The following is a 24,189-nucleotide window of genomic DNA, read 5'->3' on the forward strand; positions in this document are numbered from 1 at the left end:
ACCAGACCAGGCTGCGGTAATGTGGGTTTTCTGGGAGACACGAGAGCTGCAGATGGTAGAAAGTTTGGAAATGGAAAAGCAAAGAATTAACAAGGTAAACCAGGAATGTGCTTTTGAATCCTCCAGTTCTGGGTAAATATTTCTGTTTAAGTGTTGATATGCTAACATGACAAAACATTTTTGCTCCCACTGCAAGTTAATCTGGATAGGTATTTCTACTAGTGTTTTTTTTTCTTTTCTTCTTCTTTTGATTTATCTCTGAAAGAGGAAGCAAATAGTCCACTGTGGAATTCCAGTTAGCCTGCAGTGTTTGCTGAGTCCTGTTTTTCAGACTTGCCAGATGTATATTTATTTCCAAAGCTTGTCTTTCAAGGAGTGCTAAAAGAGAAGCAACAAATTACGTGCAGTATGGAACAAATGGTTAGCTGGGTTAATTTTAAAAAATGTAAACATAAACCAGCTCGACCCCCCTACACATGATGATTCACTCCAAGGGAAAAAAAAAAAGCGTTTAGTCTTATGTGCTCTGGCAGAAGTTCTATTATAAAACACACGGCTTCTGTTCCTTCACTTCCACCGTGTAAGATAAATCCACAGTCTGCAAAACAGAAACAAACAGAACTAAAAGCCCCAAGCCATCGCTTTGTATGTAAGGAGAGTACTGAGTGTTATCTCTGTAGTCACCATGAATTACTGGAATGTTTATATCCCACTGTTCCATCCTATTATTTTTGAGCAAACTCTCTTTTAGAAAGAGACAAATTAGTTTCTCCCAAGGACCTTTGTGAAGTTGTCTTCATTCAATCCCTTCTCGCACTTGCAATTCCTGACAGTTCGTGTGGCTGTTAGAGAAATCGGTGCTGGAACTAACACGGGGTGTTCATGGACAGAGGCTGTTAGTTGGCTCTGGTGTGTTTTGCCAGCCTTTAATGTGGTACTGGAACCCTACAGAGGAGCATATGCTATTGACATTTGGATTTCTGCACGCTTGCCCTTTTGCTAGACTGCTCAGGAAACATATTTTTTATATGAATTATTTTTTTATATGAATTATGTGAGGAAAAGTATACTATATTGCTTATTCCTTCAATAATGAAGCATTGGCTGAGCTGGTCTTCAGGTATTCTGGGCATCTGTCAAGTCTGCCAGCATCTTCAGCACAACTGATACCAAATACTGTATGGGAAACTGTTTTCATGTAAGAGCAACATCTTGTCTTGCACAGACGAGTGTAATGAGTTGAACTCTTGAACCTTGGGTCCTCATTGTTCCCCCCTCAGATTCTGCTGACCTAGAACAGAAGAGATGGGAGAAGATTTATATAGATTAAATAGTTGCAGCTTGCTGAGGAAGGGTGCAGAATTACTGTCATGTGTCTGTCTCCTAGCTGCTTTATATTCCTGCCTTGTCCCTTTCTACCTGTTCCCCTTCCAAGGGAAACCGTAAATGAAAATTAGTTTAGGGTGTTCTCAGAGCATCAGCCCCAAAAAGCCAATCTATGAGAGGAGGAGGCTTTTCACAGGTGTTATCAGAAATCGAAGCGTTGTATTTTCTGCTCTGAATGTTGACTTTATCCCTCCATTATCTGCATCTATGTATCTGTAAAGCATTTGGGAAGAGTTATTGAAAACACAGCTGGTGGTGGCTGCCAGGAGAGAGACCGAGTATAGTTCCCAAGCTTACTCAGAAAGCTTATTCATGTGATGAGAAAAATGCGCTTCAAGAAGCTATCGTAAGGAATATCTGCACCATACATTGCAGTTCCTGTCTGCAGTGGCACCACATCCCATTCAGACTTCTAAAATCACCCCAATCATGTGCTGTTATGTTCATAAGTGTGCCTCCTGCCCTCTGCTACCTACTTTTGGGTCATTAATCGGTCTGAAATCATGCAATATCTGAGTTGAACACTGTGGATGCTGAAAGAAGAAGAGATGTTGCTATTGCTGAGCGTCATAACTCACTTGTACTGACGCATGCTGCTGCAGAGGCTTCTGTTGCCAGTTCATTAAAATGAAGGCAGTGATTTGCACTGAAATGTCAGAGCTGCTCCTCGGAGCTCAGGCATTTTCTAGAGCAGGTGGACAGAGATTTGGGCTGGGAGAGTATCAAGAAATAAGCTCGAGGCGTAATGCTAATTTGCAGTGGGTCTCGGTGAGGGCTCCCTGTAATTGCCTACCCTCTCTTTTAGAGAACCGTTGGTTATCTAGGTTACTGGAAGATGTTGAAATCGTTATCATAGGGTCTGTGATTGTGGTTCTGATTCAGCTCCTCCTTTGGAAGTCTGTGGGGACCTTTTGTGTGTCTTTGTGGGAACTGAGTCAGACTCCACATCTTTTAAATCACTACGCTTACATTTGGTGCTGTTTCATCGGATCGTGAAAATGCCTAGAGACAACAGCTGGGGACCATGATGTTGGCATGAAAGATCTCTACAGGCCAAAGACCTTTACAGCTTTGTCCCATTTTTATGCAGAAACTTGAATTTACAGTCTCTAGGTTGAAGACTAGGAAAGTTCAGCCACTATGTCAGTTATTGGATGGTTTGGAAGCAGTGCCTGCCTGTAACTACCATCCTGCCTGTCCTGCTTTTACGGTGCCTAAGCGGGAAATCTCACCTGGGTCAGTTATTTGCTGAGGAGGCAGAGGGAAGAAGGCATATTTATTTCATGGCCAGGCTGTGTGTGTCTTGGAAGCATTCCTTCTTCTTGTGTGGTCTATTAAAATGCGTATTCTGCTTGTCATACTGCAGCAGAGGCCTAACCCCAGAGCATGCTGATGGAACACAAAACGGATGACTTATTGCTGCAACTCTGTCTTATTGGAAGTCTCTATAATGCTTTAGCATTATGTTTTATAAATAATTATTACAGCATCTTAAGCTCAACCTCATTCAAAACATCCCAGGAATGGAAGAAAGGGAAAATCTTCCTTAAATAGATGGACTGAACCACCTGGGGTCAAAAGAAAAGTAAAAAAAAAAGTAGTAGCTCTGCATGTAAGTTTCCAAGCAAATGTTAAAATATAGAGTAAGGAATTATAACATTTCCTATCAGCTTAGTGTGATTCTTGCAGAAGTGGTTGTGACCTGAGGAACACAAGTTGTTGCACGCTGTGCTTCAGTGGTGGGGAAGTCTGGTTTGATCGAACAAGTTCAGAAGGCAAAGCAAGGCACTGCTGCAGTGTCTGGATGGCACCATGTGATCCTGTTCCTTTGGAAATAACCTTCCCAGATAATGGTGTATTGAGAGGATGCCAAGTTGGTGGGGTGGAACATGTCCCTTCATGCTTCACTGGGGTGTTCAAATATGGGTCTGGAGAAAGGTTACCGTTTGTTGAAGGATGTAAGCTGGCATGTACTTAGCGTGGATGTAAATGCGGCAGCTTATGGCTTGTGTTCTTGAGGCTTATGACTTGGAAAGAAGCATGATGCTTCAGGAGAATTTGGTTAACGATGCCTCAAAGACAAAGAAAACAATTCATTTAACCCAGTTTTAGGCTCATTAGGAGGCCTGGAAAGAAATCTAAACTTTGTATTAGAAGGGCCTTGTTGGTTCTTGAAAGTTGTGCATGTTGTCCTGAGAAACGGGATGCAGGAGAGAGGGAAAGTGTTATTCAGCCTCTTTGGCTTGTGTTCAGATGCAAAAGTATGGATTTGGGCCTTTGTTTGGTTGAGCTCTTGGTTGTCTGCTGATACAAAAGCATCAGTCATACTATAGGAAGTGTAAGTGCTTCTTCAATGGCACACACAATCTGTGGCCTCCTGGGTCATGCATAAAGGCTGAAAAAAGGACCATTGTGTTCTGAGTAACGTGCAAATAGTGTGAAGATGGGAAATGACTTATAGTACCAGGTGCTAAATTAGTCTTTTGAAGTGTTGACATTTCCTTTAAATGCATAAAGTTCACATGCTACACAAAACACTGCATTTGCAATTCAGATAACATTGAATTAGAGTACTAATCTCAAACCCATGTAATAGATTTTGAGCTGGAAATCCTTGGGAATGGTGCTGATTATCATGTCTGAAAACATGATTGACGTAGACTCATGAGAAGATAGTGACAAAACATGCAAATGCATTTAATCTAGTTAAATAGGATTGTCATTTTGTCAAATAGGCTGGCTGTAGAGAATGAAATGAAGCTACAGCATGACAAAACCTTGCCAGTTAATAGCACTTCAACTAGCATATAACAACTGTTCAAGGAAGATCATGAATAAGAAGAAGCTGCTAGGTAGGAGGAATTGGTAGATGCATCAGTTACTCTCTGGAAATCTGATACTAAAAATGAGACATCTCTCAGATGTAGCCCACACATAGTGCAAGGTCAGCCTCTCTCAGAGAACTTGGGTGCTTCTGGATCTCAGTTGAGTCAGCAAGCCAGAGAAGTGGGAAAACAGAAAGCAGGAAGAAAAAAATTTCAGACTTTGGAATGATTCGGGTGGTTTTTCAGCAAAGTTGCCTAAAAGGTCTGACCGGCTGGTGTACTTAAATTTTTAGTATATGCAAAGTAAAATATGCCAAGAATCAGCAGAACCAACAGTACAGGTAAAGTTGCTGGGACTATAACTTTGTTTGTGGTAATTTCATTTAAACCTTGAGGCTTTCCATTAAAATGTGTCCTCTGTGGACTCTCAAAACTTGTTCTACCCTTGAAAATGCATGTAGTTAAGGCAAAACATTCACACCTGGGTGTCTCAGCTGGCTGATGCTTTTTTCAAAGGGTGCTGAGCAATCATGGTTTCTGCAGTTGTCTTGGGGACAGGAACATGGGGTTGTGCTCTCCAAGAATGAGACCTGTCTGTTGGTTTTGACTAAATTTCAGTTTAAGAGTTGGTCCAAACCAAAGAGTGTTTGAGCCAAGACAGCTCATTGGGTTGATGTGGTTAGATCTCACACACTTCTGTAGACATCACTGGAGGTAGAGATGTTGTTAGTGTTGTGTATCAGTGGCTGTAACTATTTGTTCTGAAAAATCGGCTATCTGTTTATAGCTGGGTTGCTTGGATTCAGTCTTTGCTTGTGACTCATCTGTGGCTGGAACACAGCAGCCTGTTACTGCCTGTGGATATTCTTTAGTTTTCTGTATGCCAGGTCATATTCCAGCTATTAGTATTTGAAAACTTCTGTATGTCAAGAACCTGCATTGTTTCCACAGTTGCAAAGATCCGTTGTAGTTCTCCCAAACCCTATTTTTGTGATTATGTTGTGATTGTCTTTGCACGTCTCAGGAAGGGAATGGTGATACTGCCTCACGCCAGAGATATCTGTTGCAAGTGCTGATAAGTGTGTCCCCCCTGACAGATCTGGAACAAAAAGCAACAGTTTGCTTCCGACCCAGAACTATTAAGGTTCTCAGGGGAACAGTTTTGGAAGATACATGCTGGTCGAGCTGCATGTAATGGTTTTGTAACATGGATAAATGACCACTATTTCAGCCATGTGAAATGCTATGGACTCCTCTGTGTCTTACACCAGAGTCACAAGGACGAAAAGAAGTGCTTTAACTCAGTGTTCTAGCAGGTACTGGTAACATGGGGCTCTTTATGATCCTATGATTTATTTGGAAACATCAACCTTTTTCTTTAAGGTCTAATTTATAAGTAGCTATGCACGTAGCACTCCCCCGGATGGTGTTCTGGTGAATAAGCAAGCTAATCTGTTATATTCCTTCCAATTACATTCCAGCCCCCTGTCATTAATGCAATATTAATGACCAAGAGACTAAATTGAGAAGAACATAAATCCCACCGTTTGAGTGTCATGTAATATTTTTACCACAGGCAGGTCAATCAGATGAAAAGCCCTTCAATTAGTAAGCTGAAATGCTGCTTTGTCTTAACTGAGGCTATTGTCAGGACCCAGTGGTGCTCTTCATCACCCAGTGTCTTGTAATTACATTACCTAATTGGATGGAGAATAGGAATTGGGCTTACTCTTTTTCTTTCTTTGTTTTTTTTTTGGTGCTACCGAGAAGAGTCTCTCAGGATTGCCACAGGTTTGAAGGGAGGGCAATGATGGGAATTTGGATTTCAGACACTGCCATTTTGATGTTGAAAGGGAGTTTTCACACTGAAAATTTGCCAGTAGCTAAGAAAGTCTTGGCCCTGATCTTTATACCTGTGGAGCACACAGCAGCTCCCTGCCAACTCTGGGAAGCGCTGTGGGAGTCTTGCTACTTCCAGGGTGCTTTTGGTTTTTCTCCAGAGTACTTAATTAGGTGCTTCACTTTAAAGCCTATCTGTACGTATCCAGTTGTTAAAACACTTCAGTTGCTGATTGAAGGGTATGATGAGTGAAAAAGGAATATCTTACAGTCTTTACTGGTTATTTCTATGTACTAAATAATAATATAAATCTCATAAAGTAAGGACACTTTAATCAGCCGGAATCTCAAGTACATTTCCAAACAGAACTTTTCACATTCAATTAAGTGTGCCTGAACAGGTCACCTGGGAGAACTAAAGCCATTAACAAATACTAGAGACAATCAAAGGAAAGGTGAGTGGACTTTGCTTCATCTCCCTTGCTCATTTCTATATTTAAATATGTATTTTGTTCTCTTTGTACTTTCTGTTGTGGGACTCTGAATACCAGCTGAATTTTCCCAAAGGAAAATTGTTCAAAGGTGAGGTGCTTAGAGCTGAGAATTGGTAGGACACTTAATGCATCCAAATAAGCTGAAGTTTTGAAGTGTTTGACAGATGCTATAGAAGAATCAGACCTGCTTTAGAAGCTATACTGTAAGTCCATCCTAATTGCAAAGGGTTTATATATTGACACTTGAGCAAATGATTAATCAAGTGTACTAAGGTTTCAATAACTCAGTAGCTTGCTATTAAATCTTGGTATGGTGTAGTGGTCTCATCTGTAACGTGCTTATAACCTCTAGCCAGCACAGAATAACCACATGTGAAGAAAACTAATGTGAATGTGTGAATAAAATGTGTGAATACTTGAAGGAAGGCCCAGGGCTTTTTCACTTCAGTGTTAGTGACCTGCCTGTCAGAGCTCAGGGGAAGACCTTTGGGTAAGAGAAGCATCCTTTGTTGGACACAAATATTTAAACTTGTATACTTCCCGTGCCCAAGCAGGCTTAAGGGAAAAAGAGTGAAGAAAAACCTGTTTAGGGTGAATGCAACAGAGACACAGTAAGTGAGATGGTGTCTGCCCTATGGATTTAACTGAGACTTTGAATAGCTTACCTTTGCTCAAGTGGCATCTTCACTCTAGAACTGTGCTTCTGTCCCTAGAGAGCCTGTAGTGCTGCCTGGATGTGTATCAATACCTGATAGGAGGCAATAAAGATGGAGCCAGACCCTTCTCAATGGTACCAGAGTGAAAAGGTGAGGCAGTGGGCACAAACTAAAATACAGGAAATTCCATTTAAACATAAGAAGAAACATTTTTACTGTGAGGATGGTCAAACACTGGAACAGGTTGTCCAGCAAGGTTGTGGTTTCTCCATCCTTGGAGATATTCAAAACTCAACTGGACATGGTCCTGAGAAACCTGTTGTAGTTGATCCCGCTTTGAGTAGGGGGCATGGACTAGACTGTCTCCAGAGGTCCCTTCCAGTCTCAACTATTCTCCGATTCTGTGAAGTACATGCAAAGGAGAGAAGAGCAGCTTGAAAATGGTGATGAAAGATGAACTTAGCATCAAGAGTTCAGTTTGAAGGGAGGAAACTGTAGAACTTAAATAGAATCCAGAGGTGATATAAGTTACGGGAAATGCTGTGTGCAGTAGTGACTTAAAAGGCAGATGTGATTGTAAAGAGATGGGAAGTGAAAAGTGGTTATAGGTAAGTGAGGACACACACAATGAGGGAGGAAAGGAGGAGTCTAAACCCAATCACTTCTCTGCAGTGGGCCAAATGGCAAAAGAACCAGCAACTGCAGTGAATCTCCCTCAGGCTAGCCTGCCAGCATGACTCAGTCTGATAAGGGAAGAACATCTTGTTGGAGGTGAGAAGGGTAGTTTATAGTTGTATTTATCAGACAGGTAACTGTAGCATGAACTAAGTGCACTTGTATCTACAGAAAACAGATAAAATACTGATAGCTCACAGCATTGCATCAGAGCTGATATCTCATCAACCTGTCTCCAACCAGACTCCACACAAGCATGTATCCTGGCTAGTTGCTATCTATGCCACCCAGGGATTGAACATAATCCTGTAGGAAATCCTGAGAACAATGCTTACCCAACCTATTAATGGGGGAGAAAAGTACCAACCAAGAAAACATCACAGTGAACGGTTCTGCCCCCGTGTTATTTTGTATTTTGGTCTCTCTGCTAGCAATCCCCATGAGGGATTAGTTAAGTTACTTGGTAGATAAAGGTAGATATTCATCTTCCTTTGTTACTGCACAAAGATCTCCCAGACAATAAGACACTAAATGACCAAAATTTGGCATGAATATTCAGTTACTTAAAAGTCTGGGCTGGACTTGACGGGAAGACATATTCTTCAGAATTGGCATGGAACAATTCACCAATACTAAGTATATAACCCCTCTCTAGCTCTTTACAATGTTTAGTCTCCTTTTATTAGAGGAGAGTTAGAACCATTCGTGTTTGAGAAGGTAGCGCATGTGAGTTTGCAGTCCATATCTAGCTTTGACACAGCATTGCTATCAAGTGTGTGGGCCCAGGACTCGTATCCACCAATGGAAGTCAGGTGCCTTGGCTATATGTATTCAAAAATCTGTAAAGCTTTAGGGGTGCACAGAGATGGAAGATGTATTTAGGCTTATCTGATCTGCTGTAGCCTTTGTCGTCCATCCAGACAGAGAATGGAATTTAAAACATCAACATCATCCTTTAATGTCATCTTGTCTTTCATGATATGTCAAGGTCCTTGTTTGACTTGGAAACTTCCAGATTCTTAAAGGTGACCCCATCATTACTGGGAGGGCTGAGAGAGTTGGAGCAGCAAATATGTCACCTGCATTTGTAATGTCATTCCGTTGCTCAGCTCTTCTAGTGACTCTCAGCTAATGAGCTGGAATTTGAACTGTGAGTGTACAGGAGCTAATGCTCTTAGTCACAACACCGATACTCAGAAGCATGTTCCTGGTTTGGTTTGCATCATCGTTAATGAGACATCTTTGCATACCTGCGGTGAAGGGTGTGGTGTGTCATCTTTAACCACTTAGATCCCTGCAAAGTACTGATACAGCTGGGAAAACTTAATGGAGTGCGAGAGCAGGTGGTGTTTGGCCAGAAAATACAGGTTCTGCTCAGGAAAGGCAAATGCTTGCACGTAAGTGTAGCTGTCAAAAGGGACCACTGTTGTGCAGCCCTTGAATATACATTTGAGCCCTGTGAGTTTTGCTTTGGTCAGCTGACTCCTGCAGTATATCAGACTTATCCATCTTCAGTTGATCTAGCTGATCACTTGTGCCTGCTGTGGTACCCTGGATGTTGTCAGTGCAAGACCTTGCCAGCTGTAGAAATAAAAGAGCGTAACTGCAGTACAGTTCAACGGAGTTTGCTCTAGAAACTCAGGGAAATTAAATAAATCCCAGCGCTTTCTCCTTAGCTCATTGTCATTCCACAGACATGTATTTTAGGCTTTGTGTGGCAATCATAGCTGCCTAGTGGCAGGAATGGCTTTAGGCACAACTTCTTTCCAAGGATGCAAACCGTGATTCGATGTCCTTGTTTGCTGCATGATGTTTATATAATAAAAGAAGGAAAATATGGCAAACCTCAGCAGTTCAAATATGGAATTTCATGGTGCTGAGCCCTCTTTTACAGAAGCTAAATGTAGAAACTGTGGGAGGTTAACTCAATGTCCTCATATAGGAAAGGGTGCAGGTGCAGTTGCTGTAGCAGTATAAAAGATCCTTCTTTTAGACCGGCAACATCAGTTCAAAACATGGCTTGCACTGGTGCTATGCATCCATACTAGTAATTTGTACTAGGTTGGTTGTATCTGTGTGACCTCCTCGGTCCATGTGTCCCTAATCTGAAAGCAGCATGTATTCACCTTGTTTTATGAGACCCTTACAAGCTACTCTGCATTCAAATACAAATACTTAGTAACCAAAGCTGAAGGGTCATATGATTCTTTCGACAGTAAATCTGGTGGTTCAGAGTTGTACACGTATTTGGCAGATTATAGGTTTATCACTGGCAGCTAATCTTTTAGAGAACTGCGGTTTAATTCCTTTTGTTAACTAATTAAAAAAAGGGAAGTTAAAGCTGTAATTAGACCTATTAAAACATGTATTACTCACTCAATGGTCTATATAACTAGGATAAATGTATAATTAGGAGGTTTGTCCAAACATGATTAAAGCTAGTCACATGTCCTAGGCCATCAAACATTTATGTGTGCATGAGATTGAGAGTAAAGTCAGTACGAAAATGTGAGTATAAACCATGTCACACTTTGCAGAGAAAATACATGAACTATCTTTTGGCACATTACAAATATTTAACTCAAATCATGAAAGCTTTTTTCAGATGAAAATTCTGGAAAGATTGTGTCACACTTACAGCTTCTAGTAGGATAGTGTCATCGGCAACAGTAATCAGAACAGGTCCATCTGACCCCATGACATATCGCTGCTCTTGCCTATGGTTTGCTGATAGTTTAAGAAATATAGAAGTTAGTAGGTAGTGCATTCCTGTTAGTGATGGCTGCATTCCCTGAGGCATAAGGAGTTGTACCCATATATGTTTTGGGGGATTGGGTTTCTTTTTTGTTTGGGTTTATTTGTCTTCAAATTACAAAGTAGTAAATTCTTTAGCTTTAGAACTAGGGCATGTTTTTCCTTCCATAGAGTTAAGAGATGGGAAGAAGAGAGCAGGTCCATTGACTTACCTACCTCACGTACACATATATGAGTGCTTTCTCTGTGCGCAAGTTTCTGGTGGTGGCATCTTTTGAAGAGAAATTCCCAGGAAGACTGTGGTGGTTCTGGGTCTCTGTCAGCCACCATTCTTTCCATAGGTTGATGGTTTATTGTATACTGGAATCTTCCCTGGCTCGTGTCTCATCAGCCCCTTTGTGGCTCATACAAGTCAGAGAAAGGGACTCGGAGCACCTTTGCATCCTAAATTGCCCTCAGAGCTCATAGCAGTCACATTGTATGGTTCAGGTGTTCCTGTGATAACCTCTCTCCAGCTGTCCACACCCAAGCTGGTGCCTGGGAGCTCCGCTGCAGTGTGGCTGTGACTGCAACAGGCTCTGAAGCCCTTTGGGCTGACACACAGGCAGGGAGGGGGATTTCTGCCATACAGTCATTCGAAAAAAAACATTGCATCTCTGCAAACCAGGAGATGTTGGCAGCTCTCATGGAGGTGCAGACATCTCTGACATGACTGCTAACCAAAATTAAAGACATAAATAAATTGTTTGCTCTAATAGCTCTTTGTTTCAAAAAACTTTCGTTGCAAGCACTGACCTAGAGAAAAAGACACTGAAGTATTGAGGTTGCTGGGCTTAACCTATGGAAAAGGAAATGAGCTCAGGTGCTGAAAGCTGACTGAGATGTTCTCAGTTTTCCTGCACAGATGAACAAATTACAGAAGAGCTCCAAAATAATGTGGAAAGCTGCTTTAATGTAGTAAGCTGCTTTAGTATATATCAATTTCTGCTTGGGGAACAGTGAAATTCAGTTAAAAGTCTTAGCTGCCTATACTGGTTTTAAGCACAGATAATTTAGGGAAGAATTTGGCTGGTATCAGCCCTTTTTGTCTCACTAAACTATTGAGAATCCTGGGGTGGGAGAGAGAGGAAAAAGCACTTGGGGGAAAATCTAGTGCAGAGGAAATGGTAGAAATGTCCTGCCACAGCGGTGGAGGAGAACGGTGCTTCCTCTGTGTGGGTAATATCTGACATTCCTGTTTGTTTATGTTGGTTGTCATGTTCACACACACGCAGAGAGAGAGATGTGCATATGGGTGCACGTGTATATAAATACACACACAGGTAAAATAGCAGTTGTCTGTATTGCACACATAGTGGTTTTGGGACCAGTTTCTAAGTGGTTCATGGTATGTCTGTGGTCCAAATGAGTAGCAGCATAAGAATTTTGGAGTTGTTTTGTTGTTTGTATTTTTTCTTCCTATATGAAAAATGAAAAGATTAGGCCTCTCTCTGAAAGGATGACTTTTTGTCTTTGGGAGCTGCCCAGCTGTTCCTCTGCAGAGATGATGACAACTTAAGTTTTGACTGACTGATTAGAGATGGAAGATTTGGGGGTTCTAGCTTAATGTAACAAATTACTGCATAATTTTGTTGTAGAGGTTCCAATAGGACACATGCTAGCCAAAGATCCAGAAGGGATCTTTCAGTGGGATAAGAAGAGGCATTAGCTCTTTAATCCTAGATACAGAGGTCTAAAACCAGGCACAGCATAGAACTGGTTATAAATAATTCCCTAATATTATTTTAGACTTTTGTATGTTTTACCTAGTTGTTACACCTAAATAGCTGCATTGTCTGTAGTCTTGGATATATCACCTCAGAAGGGCAATACCACTCACATCTTTATGTAGATTATGCTTTTATGAGACTGCTTTTATTGCTAACTGAAGTCAGAATCTCATGACTTAAATTTGGATACCGCTGCTTCAGAGAACATAGTTTAAAAATTAAACAGATATTTGGAGTGTGTAAGCATGGGATAAGCCCAGGAGGAGGATTCAGGGAGGAACTGGGGGAGAAGAATGAACACGTTACTTGTTGCACATTATTTCATTGTATTGGGACTCTGATTCAAAGGTGTTGATGGAACCGAGTCACTCTTCACCACAACAGGAAATCTTTGTACAGTTTTCCTGCTTTATGCAGGGATTGTAAGAAGAATCTTATAACAGCATTATTTGGAGGAAATTCCTGTCCAGTGTGTTCACTGGGAGTGATACTGGCTGGTGAGCTCAAACTTGTGTCATTTTTATGTAGGTATTTCAAATTTGAGGAACATCCAGTGCATTTGCAAACTTGTCATTCTACAGGTGTAACTAGCACTGTCTGCATACTCATTCCAGGTCTGGCAGATGACTATTTTGCCTGTCACCCTCTCTGTGATCCAGATCTGAACCTCTTAAGAAACCTAAATCAGCATCTAGTTCCCCTGCTTTCTAATTCTGCATGACTTAAGTTATTCAGCATGTTATAAATACTGTTGCTCATTCCAAATACATTGGTTGCCTGTGCACCAATCATTGTCAGCATATTTCTGCAGTGGAGTGGTTTAGCATTGGGTAATTGGCATAAATTAAATTGCTTGAGTCACAGTATTGCCCTTTCTGCATACACCCACAGGTGCCTGTTACGTATGTGCACCTTACAGGAGAGATATGAATGATCGCAGCACTGCAAACTCCCTGCCAGCAAACAAGGAACTTGTATACACTCAGAAAATAAGTATCGATGCAGCATTTACATCAAAATAAGAGGAAGTGAAGAGTGCTCAAAAGTATTTGTTTTGTGTGACTATAGGAATCCTCCAGAAATTCTTTTACACCAGGGGATTACAGGAAAACAATGCAAACGTGCCAGAGGTAGATTTTTGTCTGCTGATGGATATATTTATGACTGAGGCACGTGACTTGATGTCTGCATGGCATTTTCCATATTTGAGAATGAGAGCCCTGTCTCTCTGGCTTAGCTTTGCTGTGGGGCACAAAGTCAGTCACCTCTCTGTAACTCAGCTTTTCCTCATCTGTAGAAGGGGAATCAGTAATTGCTCATTGTTCTCAAAGCACTTTGTGTTTAAGGACATATCACAATCCCTGCTGTTCTTCTCACAAATGATGCATAGAATAGTAACAGTAAATTGAGGATTTGTAGTGGTTACATTTGTAGCAATAGATTTCCCTGTGCTTAAAGTTTTCTGCAATTGACTGTTTAATTTCTGCACCTGCAATTACTTCTGGGTGTAGCTCAAGCTGCTTAGATGTCTGTGAAGTTGATTGTGCTCATGTATCAGGTATTTAGGCATCAAAGCATTGTGCCTTATGCCTTCACGTAGCAGCACCTAGAAAACTGCAAGTGTAGTGAAAGAAGTCGGCTTGAAAATCAGGTCCTTGCAGTTTACGAAAGTGTTGGCTGAAACAGGGAAATGAGCCATGAAGAAAATTCTATTAGATGAATAATTCCTTTTTGTCTATTTTAGACTGTGTTGTGCTGAATGTGAAGTCCCTTTCCTCGTTCTGTTGGATTGCCCTTTACTCAGAAGGGCACGTAATTCTCTGGGCAGCTTTAATGCCTTTTGCAACCTGTGCCGTTGCTCTGAATCTTTCCCCTGGTGGTACTACTTACGGAGCACAGGGATGTTCCTGTGGCTCACAGTAAAGCTCAAGTCTTATCTCTTTGTACCTGTGTGCATCTCAGCTCAGATTGTAACCTGAGGTTTTTCAGCAGTGTTCAGTGCTAGTTTACTCTGCCTTCCTGCTGTGAGGGGGAGATGTATGCTTTTTTCCATGGCAAGTGGGGTGAGACAGATGCTCAGCACCTTTGAAAAACTTCCCTTATTCAGTAGCTTCAAACCAAGGTAAAAAAAGCGAGAGTTTGGGAGACTGCAGGTTCGACTTTTTCACAGCTGTGAAGAGCCTTTAGGATTTTACCAGTCTTAACTTGTGCCGTGGCGTGCTGGGGAGGTTGGCATTGTGCTCGGCAGGGATTGTTTTTCTGGATCCCAGGACAGGATTCGTTACACTTACCCACCTCCCCAAACCTTCCTCTGTCAGCGCAGTGTTGCTGGCACTTGGGCTTAACAAGGGCGAGCTGCGTGCTGAGAATAAACTGAGGGTCTTCTGCCTGCCTTAGAGTGTCTTCTTGAGTGTCACTGGGTAAACACGTATTATTACTGCTTGTCTTTCATGCCTATAAATCTTCACAAAAAATATAGTCCCTTTCCTCCCCAGCAAGAGGCAAATGAGGAGTCTGAGGTTTTAAAAAATAAATGTGTACAAGGGGGTCACTTTCCAGTCACATGGGTTTCTATTTCCCTATTTGCGCAGCTTTCACTGTTGTCCATCCTGAATTCAAAAAAATAAGGGGACACCTGCTAACGTATTTTATTTCTTTTCTCAGTATTTCTGGCTTCTTGTGCTCTCGCGAGGTTTGGTCGGCATCGGTGAAGCAAGTTACTCCACTATTGCACCAACCATCATAGGAGACCTTTTCACCAAAAACACGAGGACCCTTATGCTGTCCGTGTTCTACTTTGCAATTCCTCTCGGCAGGTACGTGACCTAGTGCTTCTTTCATCTGGTTTTGACTTTTCTCTTAAAGTAAGTTCACACAGATCTTAAGTTGCTAATGATGAGAGTTCTCCTGTCTTTGGTTGGAATGGTTTAGACCGGAAAATATTGTGAGCAGTGACTAATTAGTTGCAGGAATTGGATTCTTTTTCTAGCCCTGTTACTGGTTCATGTGTAACTTTTGGGAATTAGTGGAAAGGATTTTTATTTTTTTTATGGCTATGGGGTGGAAATGGAATAAAAACATTTTAGCTGACTTTTTTTTAGCATTATTAAATTAAACTGTCATTTTGAATAATGTTATATTCGTTCTCTGAATCGTTGCTTCAATTCATGTGAGGTCTAGGCCTACTTTAAGCAGTGTCTTTCAGGTTACTGTGAAATCAAGATCTCTTAAGACACTGGGCTGAGTTTTCAAAAGTGAGCAAATGGGTACCTACTCCTATATAACAGTCTAAATATCAGAGGTTTCAAGAGGAGTATGCTAGATAACGTACACAATTTTAAATTTTGACTTTTAAAAATATTTTTGGTTGAAGCTCAAATTCTGCGCAACCTTGAATTTGGCCAGTCTAGGTTTGGAAAATGCAGCTAAGCCAATCTTAGATGACTTGGTAGTTGCAATAGCAGTGACCAGTCCATTTTAGTGCTATTGCCACTGAAACAGCAATAGGAGAAATGTGAAGTCTAGTGTAGACAAGGCTGAAGAGAGAAACTGTACTGATTGTTCACACTCCAGAGCAGTGGAGGACAGCCAAGCCTAGAGGTGCTTGATGAAAGCAACAGACAGACTCAGATTTGGAGTAGTTATTTCCTCTGGCGCTTTCTTTCAGTTGAGTTCCCTTATCAGCCTAGTGCAGTATCTGAGTGTTGGGACAGGAGGGAATCCGATTTTTTTTTAATTTTTTTTTTTTTTTTTAGATAATGACTGGCCCTCTATTGTGAGGTTGTAGGCAGGGTGGATTCACATAGTTTGCATACCGATTCCCAGAGTTGGACAACGTCCTGTGCAAAAGTGGCATCACGGGTTCATTTCCAGCAGGGAAAACATGGGCAACAGTTTGATTCCCCCAACTCAGGGAAAAACTTCTGGTTTAGGGCAGTGCATTTTACAAGTTAGAGCACTCATCAGTCCTGGCGACTTTTAGCCAAGTCAATCTTAGGAGCAAATGCAGCAGTTTTGAAAAAAGGATATTCACATCTGTTCAATTCACTTTGAGAGAAGCATGGCTATGTTCACCTTTATCTAGTCTCTTGTGAGGCACCTTTTGTTACCACAGTGTAATTCTTAGCATGTGGCTGAAGGTCCTGCTGCTCCTTTATCTTCAGAGAGGATTTCCAAGCTTCAGGTCTGATGTTCTCCCATCAGACTGTCTTGCATGTTCTTCTTGGGTTTTTATATAAGCTTATGGGAAATGGTCTCTTCATGGGTAATTAGAACCAAGTACTGTTAAATGACAAGAAAAAATTTAATGATGGAATGTGGTGTGTTCTTGAAAGGCACTTCTTAACTGAGAGCTTGAACATAAAATTGTTAAGTAATCGTAATCCTGCACAGAAAGGCCTGATGTAGGAATCAAATTGGGAAATAAATTATTTTGGACCTTTGTTTCCATCCACTGTAGCTTGAAAGGTCAGCTATAAACTTGAGATCAGTGTCCAAATTTCCATCAGATTTGAGCATTTTTAGATCAACAGTGCTGGGAAGAGTGACATGTTAGCCACCATCAGCTTCATCCCCCGTGTTTCTTCCTGCAGGAGAAGAGAACCTAGGGGACACAATTGGTTGTGACTTTTTTTAATCCTTGCTTAAGAACAGCTATGACTGTGGTACTCTGACTCTCATCTTCGTATTACTTGCAGTGGCTTGGGATACATCACTGGGTCAAGTGTGAAGCAGGTTGCTGGAGACTGGCACTGGGCATTGCGGGTAAGCCACTGTTAATAACATCATAATAACAGTTGCATCGGTTCGTCAGTGTTAGGAGGAGTTCTATCTCACAATTCCTCAACATGTTATTATATATAGAATGTAATGGATTGGAAATCGCATTTATGGATATTAAATGCAGAGCAGATACATTCTCTAAGCAAATGGGAAAGGTAGGTGGTTTTGGCTCGTTGTACTTTTTTTTTCCCCTGCCTGGAAGCAAGAATTTTCCAATCACTTTATTATCAGTCAACCGTGATTTCTTCATGGGGATGGGAAGACGAGGCATTGGCCTTAAATCAACTCCACAGTCTTTCAATCCCCTGCTGTCAAGAAACTCCGAGAATGGCTTCCTGCTTTGAGGAAAAAACACTTTGTTCCAGTTTCCGCTTGTTTTTCAGCCCTGAGACAGTCGGTTTCCTTCTATTTTAACCTCTTGGGACCTTGATAAATGTGTTGAAAAGATAATACACTCCAATCACATACACACAAACAGATCCTGCACACAAAGATGTCTTGAAAGAGCTGAGAGGAAGTGGCCCAGCAGAACTGTTTTCTGACCTTTGGCAGTCTGGGTGGCATGAGCCCCCGTGAGGTGCATTCTCTGGCTCTGGCACTTCACGAAGACAATGAATCTCATGAAGCTCAGGCCAACATCATTTGTAACAGCAAATGATGAAATACATGGGTTCCCATCTCAAGCAAATGCTCCCTTCTGTGACACAGGCCATTCCCTCCCCGTCCAGCAAGGGTAAGCAAAGCCAGGAAAATCACTGTGAACAGTTCCTCTGCAGCTAGGAGAGCGGAGAGTAGTTTCCAGCTGTGAACCTGAAATGAAAAGTTTAATAGCCTACAGCTTCACACCAAGAGGATGGCTACCTCGTTCAGTAGCAGAAATACTTCAAGGGTAAAATTAACTTCTGAGCAGAGGCCAGCACAAGGAATAAGAAACCCCAAAGCCCCTCCTCCTGGCCAGTGGGCTTTAACAAGGTTGATACATTGGAGCGCTCTTGTGTTTCTAGCTGTAAAACCCAAATGATTAAATTGTGCAAAGAAATCCTCGCTAGCATCATTCTCTTCTGATGAAGTCTCCATAGTTATCCTGAGAAATCCAGGCTATCTGCAAGACTGTACCCCGTATGGGCTCATGATTTCCGTTATAAATGACACATTGATGCATGATTCCTGACTGCGCAAAATTGTGGGGAATCTGGCAAGCTGCACACTGCTATGATGGCTGCTTTGGAGAGCATTGCTTAGGTTTTGTAGTCAAACAGCACATGTTGAAAGCTTCTAGACATCAGCGTAAAGCAGCCTCGGTCCCTGTGGCAATTATTGTGCTCTTGAAAGATGTGAAAGATTCCCCTAGGTGGTGCTTCCCTCTGTCATCTCCTGTGGTCTCCAAATTCACGGGAGGTCAGGAATAATCTGTACTTCAGTGGGCTGAAGAAGAGAGAAGGGCACATTGGCAAGTGGCAGCTTTGTCTCTAGATCTAGCAGTAATGTCAGTGTTTCATTGGAGCGTTACTGAATATCCATGGATATTGTCCTGTTGGGGGATTAAGCCTTTAGGTAAAAATCAAAGAGACTTTAAATTATATGACCCTAGAAAATCCCAGATTTCCTTTTTTTTTTTACCAGTGCTGTGTCTTGTGTTCAGCTGTAATAAGGATACTGTATCAGGCTTGATATCCCTGGATGAGGGATTTTCCTGACTTTCCAGTTCTGAAATATTTTTGTCTTCCCTTCCCTTCCCTAGAGGAATTCTGGGTTTGACATCTTTGGACATGAAACACTGCTCTAAGTGTAAAGGCTATTCTCAGGTTATTATTGGAAGCATATTTTTTTTGGAACAGGAATTATTTTTAAAATAGCAGGTATAGAAGAGATGATAGATAGTGAAAACCCATGTTCCTGTTTTCCGAACAGAGCTATTTTCCATTCTGACAATGACGGAATTTCAGTGTCAAAACAAGAACCATATTTGTAGCTTGCAAAACACTGTGGGATCTTTGTATTTTTGTCAGGTGATTGGGAGAAAGGATTGGAAACAGGGAAGCCTATCCCTTGACTGTGTCATTCTCCTAGCAGCCTGAACGTTGAATGTTTCTTGGTCTGCTGTACACTGAGGTAATCCGAGGAAGCTGCCTGAAGATGGGAAGCCATTGTGGGTTGGCTGGAAGAGGGATGCATGTTGAGCAAGGATTTTCAAAGCCAGCATGCTCCCTACATCCAGAAATCTTTCACCTGGCCTCATTGCCTTTAAAAAGCTTCTGCACTCTCCCAGAAACTAGTTGGTCTCTTTGCCCAGCTGGGAGTAGGTTTCCAAAGAGTTAAACATCACTGAAGAACCGTATTTAGATGAATCTTGATACTTTCCTAACACAAAGAAACGGACTGCCTTAATCAGAGTACTCTCAAAGCTGCATACTTCCACAGTGAGATAAGAGTCCAGGGAATGACAGGGAGGAAGGAAACGAGCAGATGCCTCAGTGTGCTTACAGATTGCTAGCTGTAGAGTCGCTGAAATGAAACTAATGTAATCTGGTTCTTACTGACTAGTCAAAGCAAACCCTGCTGACTCCTGTGCTAATTCCCTGTTCCTTTCTTGCAGGTATCTCCACTCCTGGGAATGATAACAGGGACACTCATCTTGATATTTGTACCTGCTGCTAAAAGAGGAAATGTTGAACAACTTGGGGGACAGCTGAAGGCTCGGACCTCATGGCTGAGAGACATGAAAGCACTGATTAGAAAGTAAGAGCACTCTAGTAAAAACCATGCTTTGCCTTGAATGCTTCATTAGAACATCCAACGGCCTGTACTGTGAGACTGGAACATGACAACATGCAGGGAGTTGCAGGAAGCTTAGTCTGTGGACCTAGGAAAGAAAATCACAGTTACATTTTCATGAGGTATCGACTGCAATGACAATGGTGGATCCCAGCTTTTGCTCCTACCTTTCCAAGATTCAGATCTAAGAGTCTGCTTTGTTTGGCTCATACTTAAGACAAATCAAGGCTTTTGAAGTGTAGAAATTGCTGTGTTCCTGTATTAATTGCTGTGCCACTGTTGTTCAGATGCTTAGATCCTTTTTCTTCCTCAAAAGAGCTGCTCTGCTGAGGTGAAAAAGAGTCAAATGCCAGAGAAATTTAAGAATGCACAAGCACTGAATGTGCTTGGGTGCTTGTGTGTGTGCATAAAAGATGACATGTTCACGAGTGTTTAAGCAGCTGTGCTTGTTTCCAGAAAGCTTGCCTGTGAATGTGCAAATACTTGCACTTGTGAATTCAGCATTACATCAGAATTCTGATCAGACGCTTACGACGTCCTTCATTTTTAGAACTGCTGGCTAGAATGCCTTCCTGGTGTTGTCATCCAGTATCAAAGGACTATGAAAAGTGATGATGGTTAATTTATCAATATTTTTACATTACTTTTTTTGTTAGTTTATCCAAGTAATAATCATATGGTGGCATGGATAGGGAGGCATAAGTGAAACTGGTAATCCAGGTAAACAGGTGATATTACAGTGAAAGCCCTGTGATTCACACCTCATGTCTTAGTGACTGATTGTCTTCTGAAACAGTCCTGTGACAAATGGTCTCTTTGAAGCACCTTTGAAGAGTTAAGTACATTATTGTCAATGGAGCATCATGTATGAAGAAATATTCCTTGTTTCTTTTTCTCCATTGCTTTGTACCTTTTACTATCTCTGCCCCTTGGCAAAGGGACGTGACTAGTATGGGGGAACACTGCGTTTTGTCACTGAAGCACAGGCTCCTGTCCTGGGGCTCCTGCTTTTTCACTTTTCCCACTAAACCTTTTCTTGGTTTTGCCTCTTGTGTCTCCACAGCCGCAGCTACGTGTTCTCATCTTTGGCAACCTCAGCTGTCTCCTTTGCCACAGGGGCGCTTGGCATGTGGATCCCTCTCTACCTTCACAGAGCACAGGTCGTGCAGAAGACAGCAGAAACCTGCAGCTCGCAGCCCTGCGGCACCAAAGACAGGTGAGATTCATACTCTCCTGCTTTAAAGAGGGGGAAAAGGAGGTGGGGGCTTATTTACCAGAGGAAACAGGCAAGTCCCATGGAGTCAAGTTACTAGAATGTCTGTAATTTCCTCTAGGTCTTTTCAACAATGATAGGAAATGCTGGGATTGTAAACTAGGTTTTATTTCTCTTCTTTTCTTCATCGCATGAAGTCAAACCAATGGGGAAGCAATGACCTCAGCTCTGTCTTAATTCCCAGGCTATAGTGCAGAAGTAGAAAAGAGACTGTTGTCTTTGCCTTAGAGGATGTTTAGAGAGCTGAGAATTTGGTTTCTTAAGACCCACAATTTTCTATGTTAGCAGCAGAACCAGCTGGCAGGTTGGGTAGCCATAGTGATGACTATAATTCAGAGGTTGGACAAGTTCCTCTAAAGGCTGCAGGGACTGACCCTGAAGACTTTTGTTTCTGTGTGAGGGAGGACTTCACTGTGTTTCATTGCTCTGTGCACTACTGTCTGTGCTGAGTTTTGCTAAAGAATGGTGCAGAGATCTGGGACACTTTGGTCTGGATTGATGGATGTTATACGGTGGTTTGGTTTTTCAATCCCAGTTATATAATATCACTCGCAGCACATAAGCTATGAAAAGTAATCCATCGTTTTGTGCTTTACAAAACATAAAATGCTAAAAAAACATTTCTCCAGGTGAATAAAAGATGTGAAAAACTGCCTTTTGTCAGCTCTTTTACTTTTTAGCTTGTGAGGGAAAAATAACATTAGGAAAACCTTCTTGCTCTAGCTGACACAATCCCATCTCAAGTAAACTACTTAGTGGTTTGGAGTACCATCAACTAGAGTGCCCAGCGGGCACTGCAAAAATGCAGTGAGCAGAAAATACCACGCCAGTCAGACTGCCCATCTGCTGTTTACAAAGAGAAGTTTTCCACTCCTTGATGACACCTATATTTTGAGCTGCCCTGGAGCTACTCTAATGTAGTTGCCAAAGACTCCATAATCCAAGTCCTACACATACAATACGGAGGATCCTTGACAGCTCCTGGCTCTTTAAATTTAAATTAGCACATTTCAAATGTGTAACATAACAGCAAAATAATCTAATTGGGCTGCTTTGAAGCGGTCTGAAAGGAGTTAGAAAGTCAATGTAGAAAGTCACTGGTGTTTAGCACTGGTATTTAGGTTTCCTTTCCCTTAAGCTTCCTAGTGCCTGCTCTGTCTGTGATTTCCCTTTACATGGTCAGTGTGCAGGTTATTACTTACTTTTGGGCACACATAATTAGCTGTGCAGTGCATTTGATAGGAAGCTCAGTTCCACATAAAGAAGCAGTATGAGCCCTTTGCATCTCTTTGTGTGTTGATCAATGCCTGTGTACAAGGCTGAATTTCTGCTGTGTTTTTCTTCATTTCAGGGGAAGAGTGCTAAAATCACAAGCACTCAGCAGGGAGCTCCTTTGTTTTATTTTAAACTTGCAAAGCCAATGTGCAGATTTCCATTAGTCAGTTTACCCTAATAATTTGTTCAAAGACCATGCCCATTTTTGGAAAAAACTCCAAAACAAATAACCATCTTTTTTTCTTTTTTTTAATAGCTTGATCTTCGGCGCAATCACGTGCTTCACTGGTTTCCTGGGTGTAATCACAGGCGCTGGAGCAACCAAATGGTGCCGGTTAAAAACCCAGCGAGCTGATCCTCTTGTCTGTGCTGTTGGTATGCTAGGATCAGCCATCTTCATCTGTCTGATCTTCGTTGCTGCCAAGAGCAGCATTGTGGGAGCCTATGTAAGTATAATCCTTGGCATATGCCAGTCTCACTCTATGAAACTCTTCAGAAGACTGTGTGCATTGTCCCCTGCTGGAAGCCTGAGATTCTTGCTTTTCCCCTTCTGACTGTCCTTCATTTTGCCCCTTGGCATTTTGCACTATCTAGATGTGCCTGGAAGGAAAATGATATCTCAACGACTTATCCCCTTGCTAACTGTCATCAGAATTTAGAGCTGGGGATGTAGCACATGCATGGAAACCCACAGTTCCCTGCCCTTGGGTTGTTTTATCTGGACCTCTAGTCATACCTCTATTGCTCTTGCCTAATGTTTTGGTGCAGGAAAACTGGCCACTTCCCTTACAATAAGGGTATTGTGTCTGCAGCGGTACCAAAGTATAATTACGGATAATTTGTCTGTGGGCATGCTTTTGGCTACCTGTAAGTACCATTGATTTCTATAACTCGGTAGCTTGCTGCAGACCAATAGTAATTACCATGTAATTTCAATTTGTTGTTATCTGTATTACCGTAGCACCTGAAAGTCCTAGTCATAGCCCAGGAACCGACAATACTTGATGCTGCACAAATGCAGATTAAAATATTGCCTCTCCCAGAGTGTTATAATCGAAGTTTATAAAAAGACATCAGAGAGATCCAGACAAATAGACTGAAGGGAAAAAGAAAAACTCAAGTATAATAATCCAGCCCCAGGCTAGAATCTTGCTTTCAGTAAAGAGTAGAAACCCAGTACACTGAACAGGTCCCAGGTTCCCTTTCAGTGTAACAGAGAGGAGCCTGGGACCTGGGAGAAGTTTTTGAACGGAAAGCATGAGATGGTTGGGAGTCATGGGGTAATTTCTGAAAGCCCACCCTTAGCTTCCACACTGCAGTGCACGCTTCAGCCAGCAAGGAGAATTCATTTGCAGTTAACCAATCAACCAATCTACTGCGATTCCTTGTTTCTCTATATTTCTAGCACTAGCCTAGCCATGGTTATTTTCTGAGTATTTCAATAGCTGCCATTGTTATAGGGAAACACAAGAAGAAAGAGTGAAAGTTTAAAAACATGAAGATAGACCCAAGAATGTCTACTCTGGCTATTTAGAAAGTGTCAGAAGGAGATTCCATCCTCCGATTTGTGGCATGGTCTAGAACTAACCTTTGATTCAGTGATCAGGAGAAAAATTATCACCTCAGACAACCTGTAAGAGAGTGGTATTGGTTGGCCAAGCATTAACCCTCCTTTCCTCATCAGCT

General features: G+C 41.8%; 1 protein-coding gene across 1 annotated transcript in view; it reads left to right on the forward strand.

The window, feature by feature from the left end:
- LOC137671913 (sphingosine-1-phosphate transporter SPNS2) overlaps positions 1-24,189 on the forward strand; it is a 95,167-nt gene that overhangs the window by 27,440 nt on the left and 43,538 nt on the right. The window contains exons 3-7 of the mRNA XM_068415782.1: positions 15,063-15,214; positions 17,096-17,162; positions 19,777-19,919; positions 21,019-21,171; positions 22,760-22,949. Coding sequence (XP_068271883.1) covers positions 15,063-15,214; positions 17,096-17,162; positions 19,777-19,919; positions 21,019-21,171; positions 22,760-22,949 — 705 coding nt within the window. The remainder of the gene's footprint in view (positions 1-15,062; positions 15,215-17,095; positions 17,163-19,776; positions 19,920-21,018; positions 21,172-22,759; positions 22,950-24,189) is intronic.

This window comes from Nyctibius grandis, chromosome 18 (assembly GCF_013368605.1).
Source record: "Nyctibius grandis isolate bNycGra1 chromosome 18, bNycGra1.pri, whole genome shotgun sequence".
NCBI lineage: Eukaryota > Metazoa > Chordata > Aves > Nyctibiiformes > Nyctibiidae > Nyctibius > Nyctibius grandis.